Consider the following 9,066-nt stretch of genomic DNA (forward strand, 5'->3'; position numbering starts at 1 on the left):
ATCCACTGCCATTCACAACCATCCACAGCCATCCACAGACATCCACAGCCATCTGCATTTACCCACAACTCTCTATGGCCACCCATGGCCATCCACAGCCACCCATGGCCAGCCAGAGCCATCCATAGCCATCTATGGCCATCGGTGGCCATCTATAGCTGCTCATGCCTCTCCCACAAGACTACTCAGAAGAGTCATCTGGGCTCATTTGCAGCCATGTGGAGTCATCCATGGTCACACTACCCATGCATGACCATCCAGGGTTTCCTAGAATCACCCAGGGCCACATAAGACCACCCAGGGCAAGTAAGATAATCCAGGGCTTTCTTGGGCCACCCAGAGGCTTGCATGACTATCAAGGACTACTCAGAGCCATGTTTGACCTTCCAAGGCCTCCCAGGGCCATGCAAGACCATCAGGGACCAGCCAGGGCCATCCATAGCCATCTAATGCCGTCCAGGGTGTTTTAGAGTATCCTTTCCAGGACCACAGACCTGGAGTTTGGGCTCCATCCTTTATGGGGGCTCCTGGTAAACTGGAACAGAACTCAGTGGTCAGCAGTCTTTGGAGCAGTATCAGCCTGACTGGTGGGCAGATGGGCCTGGTGGTCAGACGGCTTCCTCCTTGTTCACTGCTGGATGGGCACCATCACGTTCTTGCTACTGGGGTTCACTTCACTAAGCTCCAGGAAGGATTTTTTTCATTTCCACATGTCTTCTCAGTTTGCTGACATGATTGGTTTGGGTACAACTTTGATTTACTTTGTTAAAACCCAGTAGGCACCGTGCCCTGTCTTGCCTGCTCATGGCCAGGGTAGGAGCCTACCTTCAAGGTGACTTTCACAGGGAGTGGCCTGGGTTGCTTTTTATGGTCTCAATCCTTAGGAGAAGCTGTTCTTATGCTCAGGGCACCTCAGTAAAGTTCTCTTCCTATCCTGAAAGCAAAGAGAAGGCTCAAAACTTTGTTTTAAACAGATTCAGGATCAGGAATGCAGGTAATCCTTCTTGGAAAGCGTGCTCAGTGGTGGTGATGATGAAAGTCAAGCTGTTGCTGTTTGAAGGCCTTCTCCCACGTGGATCTGGTCCACATTAAATAATTCTGTATTAGAGGCGGTCACGGATTGCCTTTGGAAGGCCTTCTCCCACATGGCTCCGGTCCATATTAAATAATTCTGTATTACCATCTGTCACGGAGTCCCTTAAGAGAGAGACTGGGTTGTGATCCACAGTGAACTCACCCAGGCAGCCACGTTGGGAGCCACTCTCTTGGGAAGCCACATTGTTTCCAGAGAGCACTGTGGAGGGTTTTCCATGGTGATGACTGACAGTGGATGCCCAATTTGAAAATTTTTCAAGGTTAAAACTTTCTGTACCAAGTCCTTAGCTTGAAACCCTGGGTATTCTTTGATCAAACTATACGAGAGTGGATCCCAATCCAGAGTCTGAAGGAAGGAAGGACTGTGCCCTGGGTCCTTCCAGAGCCATCGCTGTTGTTTCCTGCCCTGCACCACAGATCGGCAGGACTGCCATGGGATCATGACATCACCATGGCCACTGTGCATGACGTCACCATTGGCCACGCTGGCTGACACGGCTCCCAGAGCAAATGGGTCTGCTCTGATCCATGGGACAGTGCAGCCCCCATACCAGAGTCCCCCTTACCAAAAGGACTCCTCCTGGATGCTTCCCTGGGCTCCTGGGTGAGGAAACGGATCCCTTGAAAGGTGGTGGCCAGTGCCAGTACTGGCCAGTCATTTGGTTGCTCCAAGCCCTGCCCTTCGGGAAGGCAGAGCCCCTGACCTGGGTCACTGATGTGTAGCACCTCACCAACCAGCCAACTTCACCATGAGCTCCTCAAGCTCACCGAAGGCCCAGACACACGAAACCCACTACCCTGTTTGCTACAGAACCTTCTAGCGGCCTCTACTCATGACATCACTGTGGGCTCTAGATGAAGCTTCCCCTGACACATTTCCTAAACACCATTTAGTGACACGGGAGGCTGTCTCTCCAAGGAGGCGGCAGGCAAAGTCCCTGCTCGCGTTTCCAGGGAAAACGTTCATGAGAACGTGAAGCCTCCCTTCCCTCCTGTCTGACTCCCAGGAAGCTCAGCGCTAAGCGTGAATTTCAAGCATAGCTCTTAAGGTCAATTTCCTTAAATTTATTTTTACTTCGTACCTTTTTTTAATATTAACCTTGTGTGTAGTTTGTTTTGTGTTTGAGAAATCACACTGAAATATGATCGACTATAAAATATTTTATATTCAATACAATTGAATGGTGGGGTTTCCAGGGCATCTGTAAAATGGGGTTGCCCTTGGCAGTGAAACTGAAACCTGACAAACAGAAGCTGGCTGAGGCTCCTGCCTGCAAATGGTGCTTCGCCCACCAGAGCACAGCCACCCTGCACCATCCCTGAACACCAGTACACCCCAGGGCACCCATGAGAGCTGGCTTCAGGAGAGGGTGTTGTCAACGCATGCATTGATCCCACTGGAGGAAGCCTCTGCTGGAGCATCCCCGCCACACCTCACAGGAGGCATCAGCAGGTCTTCGGAAGAAAGATGGGAGAGGGCCAGGCGTGGTGGCTCACGCCTGTAATCCTAGCACTTTGGGAGGCCAAGGCAGGCGGATCACGAAGTCAGGTGATTGAGACCATCCTGGCTAACATGATAAAATGCCGTCTCTATTAAAAGTACAAAAAATTAGCTGGGTGTGGTGGCAGGCACCTGTAGCCCAAGCTACTCGGGAGGCTGAGGCAGGAGAATCCCTTGAACCCGGGACGCGGAGGTTACAGTGAGCCAAGATCACGCCATTGCACTCTAGCCTGGCAACAGAGCAAAACTCTGTCTCACCAAAAAAAAAAGACGGGAGAGGACGCCTCTCTGTGTCAGTCTGGGTGTCTTTAGTATGTGCTTGTTGTGTGTGCATGTACCAGAGAGACAGAGAGAAGAAGACAGAACAGGAGAGACACAGAGAAGAAAGGAGGGAGAGAGACAGAAACAGACACAGGGAGAGGGAAAGAGAAAGCAAGGGGAAGGGAGGAGAGGGAGAGTTTTAAAGACCCACCTCTCAGGACCCTGGGGTATACCGCGGGGCCTGAAGGCCCCAGAGGCCCCTCTAGCTGTGGTGCCCACCCCAAGCTGCTCTGGCGAGACTATGGGAAATGCAGGTGAGTCATGGCCTCTGAGCAGCTGGGCCTCACCATGAACTCCACCCTCTGGCTTTCGAGGGTAGATCTTGGCTCCCAGGTATGAGCAGGAAGCAGCTCGCAGGTCTGCTGAAGGGGAAGGGCCAGGGACAACCAGGCTCCCTGGAGAGCTGGGCTTCGTTTCCCCATGGAATTGCCACCTGCTCAGGGCTGGATGGCCTTTCAGCTCCATAATGATTGCTTTGGGCACTTTAGCTGGTGTCTTAATTTACCATGTGGCACTTCTATTCTATGAGACATGAAAATGCATGCGTTTTATTAGCTAAATTTTTAAAAAGGACAAAGGAAAGAGAAGGAACAGTATCAGGGCATGGGAGGCATGGTGCACATCTAATTTCATGGGCACTGTCAATCTTCTCTAAACTGGCATCCTGCAGTTGACGGGCAGGCAGAACGAACGGGACGCTGGCACTGGGACCTGCAGCGTTACTGAGATTCAACAACTCAAGGTGTCTCGTCTCTAAGAAAAAGTCCAGCTTTCTTGCACCGACTCGTCTATCCCTTCATGGGTCGAACACGTCACTTTCTGTGATTTGCAATTCTCCTTCCTCACCAGGACTAGGTGGGTGTGAACAAGCTCTTCCCGAGATCCGCCCACGGGGCCACGAGCCTTCCTTCCTGCGGCCACGCTTTGCAGCCCACCTCTGGGACTAGTGTTCAGAACAAAGCTGGCGTGGGATGCGGGATTGTGGGCATAGGGGCTGTGACATGGAGGAGACGACTGCCCAGCTTCCCCCGGCTACGCATTGCGGGGAACACGATGAGATGCCCGCATCCGCCAGCTGCATTATTTCAGAATGAGGTGCCACCACTCACACTGACGGAAGTCAGAGGTTCTCTACTAGCCCAAGTCAAGTTGGTGCTCTGAAATTCTCAGAAATCGCTTCTTGGTATTTTATGGACTGCCCCATGAAGACCCACACCAGCAGCTTTGTTGGTGAACATCCTTTCCGTGTGACAGACAGAAGGAAATAAGCTCTTATCCGCAGACCCACAGGTCCTGCCCTCCTCACCTGAATCCTGCATGTGAAGAGGTGATTTAACTTGCTCCAACACCAGGCTCACTGGCGGGATTAGGGCACGGGGCTGTGCCATGTAAGACACTTGCGACAGGCTCCAGGATGGCTCTTGAAAATCCAGCAAAGCACAGTTTGACGTCGCTGCAGCCTGTGCCAGAGCACGATGTCATCTTTCCTCAGTTTCCCCCACCCCAATGGGCCGGCGTCATCTCTGACTCAGCATCCCAAGGCTCTGAGCTCTCCAACACAGACCACGCTGCAAGCTCAGCGTCGCTTACGACTGCAGGCTCAGAGGCAGCATCTCCTCCCCAAAACATGTCCGTGCCGCTGGCCAGGGCCGGGAAGGACACAGGTAACGTGTGTGTGTCTTGAACTGTTAGCCTGGGTTCACTGCACCTCCCGATTTGACACCTGTCTGTCTGTAAGGACACGCCTGGGTCTTCCCTTAGCTGCTGCATTCCTCCACTGGGGACCTGACGATGGGGACGGAGACATGTTCTGAGCAATTCTTGTTCGGTTTGACTTGTACCTGCAGATCCCGCCAAGGGGTCGTCTGGCACTGGGCGTGCCCAAAGCATCTGTCTCTCACTCTGAAGATGTGTGTGGGGTGGGGGTAGTGAGGGAGGCCTCTTTTTGTGGCTCCATTTCAGTGCAGTTCAGTGAATATGAAGCCTAGGAAGAAATGACTGAAGTCGTAAGATTCACTAAGTGGCCCATTAAGAATGAACGAGCCTCGTGCCTGGGAAGAACCATCACACCTGTGTCCAGTCTCAGCATTTCCACGGCTGCGAGAGTGACTTCTCCTCCTGGAGCCTGACCTCAGCCGCTCCCTCTCCTAAGGGAGGTCAGCGGCTCACGTCCGAAGGCCCAGCCCTGCCCCACTGGTAAAGCGTCCTGGGGCTGTGCTGGGCTCAGTTGTCTTCTAAACACACAGCTTTTCCAGAACTTCTATGAGTATCCAGAGGCTGACCTTCTAGTAGTCATTTTCTTGATGCCAATTGTCTGAGTGGTGCCTCTGAGTAAACGCCTGAATCCTCCCTGAACCACCAGCTCCTGAGAGGTGGCTCTGGCCCACTGGGCAAGCGTGACCTGCGTGCATGGACTGGGGAGTCAGAAATATCTGGGATCAAATCCCACTCTGCTCTGATGGCGACACCGGGGGAACGACCCCAGCCCTCTGGTCCTCAGCATCTGCATCTCCAACACGGAGACATAGTGTGTGCCCTTCCCAGGGTCACATGAGGATGGAGTCAGAAATGCCAGGAGAGGGCCTGGTGCTGGGCAGACCACCTGCACTCAACACGAGGTGTGTCTACTTCATGGTGCCAGAGCAGGACACTGGCAGCCAGAAAGTTTCAGTGACAGCTAGATGGATCAAGAGCTAATAGATAGGTGGATAGGTCTTAGGTGGATGGATGGATGGATCCATACATAGATGAATAGATGGATGGATGGATGGATGGATGGATGGATGGATGGAACAATGGATAACAGATGGATGAATGGATAGATCAATAGATAGAAGATGGATGGATGGACGGATCCATAGATAGATGAATGGATGAATGGATGGATGGATGGATGGATGGATGGATGGATGGATGGATAGATGGATCGATAGGTAGATGGATGGATCAATAGATAATGGATGGATGGATGGATGGATGAATGGATGGGTGGATGAATGGATTGATAGATAGGTGGATGGATCAACAGATAATAGATGGATGGATGGGTAGATGATAGACAGGTGAATAGATGATTGATAGATAATAGACAGACAGAGTTGTGGGTTGTGTCCCTCCCCCAAGTTCATCTGTTGAAGTTCTAACCCCCCAAACCTCAGAATGTGACTTTATTTAGAGACAAGGTCTTTACAAAGATGATCAAGTTAAAGTGAGGTCATTAGGGTGTCCCTAATCCAACAGGACTTGTGACCTCATAAAAAGGGGGAATTTGGTTACAGAGACATGCATAGAAGCAAGCAGTATGAAGAGGCACAGGGAGAAGACAGTCTCTGAGCCAAGGAGAGAGGCTAGAACACATGCTTCCTCACAGCCTCAGAAGAAATCAACCCTGCCGACACCTTGATCTTGGACTTCCAGTCTCCAGAGCTGTGAGACAATAAACGTGTGCCTTTTAAGCCTCCCAGTTTGTGTCATTTGTTACAGCAGCCACAGGAAATGGATACAGATAGATGACGATAGATGGATGGATTAGGTAGATAGGTAGATAGATGGGTGAATGATTGATATAAAGATCAATAATAAAGATAGATATAGATAGATAATGGATAGAGAGATAACAGATGATTGATGGATGGATGAATGGATGATGGATAGATGGCAGATCCACAGATAGACATGTGTTTTATCTTAACTACATTTTAACATCTTGACAAAGTAATACCACAAATGAATTGCAAGACCCTCACCTAGAGCAAGGGAATGAACTATCAAGTCCTTGTCATCACAGATCTTTAAGGTAGGACCCAAGTTCAAGTGGCGTGTGCCATGCCTGTGTCTTAGCAAAGCAGGGCTGGATGCCCATGATGCAGCTGGCTTGCTTTGAAAGCTCCAGCATCACCAACATGGTCTGCGCTGCGCCAGGGTGAAGGGAGGCACCTGCACATTACCTTTCAGTACGGGGCAGATCTTCCAGACGCCAGCGGCTCCTTCCCTGTTGAACTGGCCGAGGGCCAGCTCCATGTAGAAAAGTGGCATCCCAGCAATGACCATGAAGAGCAGGTAGGGGACCAGGAAGGCACCTATGGGGCAGAACAGCACCTCGAGTTTGGGGCCGTGGAAGGACCCATCTCTCCTCATGGGAGCTTGGGCTGCTACCCCAGTCAACCACCCATGTCTTGGCCTGACCCCTTCACCCCACTCTCCAACGGGAAGTCCCAGGCTGGGGTAGATGAGTCCCAAAGCTCGCCCTCCACGGCTGTCAGTGCCCGACACGTCCCTCCTGGATCCCCTTGTCATTGCACACCCTGAGCCGTGAAGTCAAACCCAAGAACAGCACAGGGAGGCCCTGCCCATGCTCGGCGGTGCTCTAGGTACTGTCCTTCCCTGTGGTGGTTTGGGGTGCCCTTCCCTGGCCTGCATCCCCCCACATTGCCCTGATCCTCTTTGCCTCTTGAGTTGTGAATCTGTGATCCCCCAACTCTGCCCCTGAGCTGAGTGGGCCCTGCCATCCTGTCCCCAGCTTCCGGGCTTCAGGGACTGCCCCCATCAATAGTGGCCCCCAGTTTCCGGGCTCTCAGGGGCTGCCCCCATCGACAGTGGCCCCCAGCTTCCGGGCTCTCAGGGGCTGCCCCCATCAACAGTGGCTAAGGGTCTTTGCTGCCCCAGGTGCTGGGAGCCCCTCCAGGGTACGGCCTAGTTCCTCTGAAACCTGCACCTCCCCTGCCCCTGGCACAAAGCCCAGGGCCCCTGGTCTCAACCTCCTAAATCCCCTCTGCTCCCGTGGTCTGACTGGAGTAGGGGAGAGCTTTGCCACTCTCTCTTCTGGGGAAGGGGAGGGGGAGGCATGGGGCCCCGCAGCTCTGTCTTTGGGCAACTTCCTGTACCTGCTGAGGCCTCTGTCTTCCCCTTTTCACGATGGGCATAAAAATGCCAACCTCCTCACAGGCAGCTGTGAGGCTTCCCCCCAAATTCTTCCCCAGGCCTCCCTTCCCAGACTAGCATAGAGGCCAATGAGGGAGGCCAGGTGCAGAGGCTGGAAGGCCGAAAGAGGCTCCTGGGAAGGGATCACCAATGTTCTTGGATGTCCCTGGTAGCTCTGCCTCAATCTTTGTTTTCTGGCTCTATGGCTGGGTTCTGGAGGGTGCAGGGGACACAGGCACTTTCCAGGGGCCTCCTCTGCCATTCCAGCCTCCAGGACCTCCACATGCTTTGCAAAGGCTGCCAAAGTCAGTCAGAGGCTGTTCTTTGGGCCTTTGAGAATTTTCTTTCCAAAGTGAAAATAGCCTCTGGAAACAGGAGGCAGAGCCAAGCTGCTCCACCCCCCACGCCCCAGCTTCTTCGCTGGCCTCCCTTTCCTGAACTCTGAAATGCAGGCATGGGACCAGGCAGCTCTGAGCCCTGCTCCGTGGTTTTGTGACTTTCTCTGGGAAGATCTGCACTGGCTGCCAGCTCTCCACAGGGAGCTCCATCCTCATGCTTGGGAACAGTTTTATCTTGTTCGGGTGCACGCCTTTCCTAAAAGGCCTAGCCCCGGCTGCCCCCATGACCCCCGCCTGGCCACTGTGCTCAGAAAGGCTGAGATGGGACTTACCTCCGCCGTTTTTGTAGCACAGGTAGGGAAACCGCCAGACGTTGGCCAGGTCTACAGCAAAGCCAATGACGGACAGGAGAAAGTCGATCTTCTTGCCCCAGGTCTCCCGATCCTGGGCCTCCACGGGGCTCTGCCGTGGGTTGGTGAGGGTGGAGCTGGTGAGCTGCACTCCGTTCTGCTCCTTGACAAGGATGAGCTCCACCTCCTTTGGGCCCATGGCGTTGGGTTCCTTAGCCGGGGCCACCACGGAAGACATGAGTCCCACAGAGCATTTGCTCTTACTCATGGGCACACCGGAAATTGAGGGATTCTGTGCTTCGTCCCTCTTGGTCTTCAGTCAATATGAAAAATAAACACACAACAGGAATGCAACAATTCAGCAGCCAGGGCTAGGGACGCGCCTGCTGTGGAGGGCAGAGCCCCGAGGCATTCATGGGCATTCCTCTGGGAAGGGATGGGTGCATTCCCAGGGCCTGAGATGGCACAGCTGGGGTGAGGAGCTGGGAAGTGCCAGCCCTCACCACAGGGCTGGGGCACTGGCCCATGGAGGCCACAAGAC

At 53.2% G+C, this 9,066-nt stretch overlaps 1 protein-coding gene across 1 annotated transcript in view; it reads right to left on the reverse strand.

Moving 5' to 3' along the window:
- Positions 1-8,834, reverse strand: part of SLC6A3 (solute carrier family 6 member 3) — a 46,344-nt gene extending 37,510 nt beyond the window's left edge. The window contains exons 1-2 of the mRNA XM_023195041.1: positions 8,508-8,834; positions 6,865-6,996 (exon numbers count right to left, since the gene is read on the reverse strand). Of these exons, the coding sequence (XP_023050809.1) occupies positions 6,865-6,996; positions 8,508-8,793 (418 nt within the window). The 5' untranslated portion in view covers positions 8,794-8,834. The remainder of the gene's footprint in view (positions 1-6,864; positions 6,997-8,507) is intronic.
- Between the last annotated feature and the right edge of the window lie 232 nt (positions 8,835-9,066).

Source organism: Piliocolobus tephrosceles, chromosome 4 (genome assembly GCF_002776525.5).
Source record: "Piliocolobus tephrosceles isolate RC106 chromosome 4, ASM277652v3, whole genome shotgun sequence".
In the NCBI taxonomy this organism is placed as follows: domain Eukaryota; kingdom Metazoa; phylum Chordata; class Mammalia; order Primates; family Cercopithecidae; genus Piliocolobus; species Piliocolobus tephrosceles.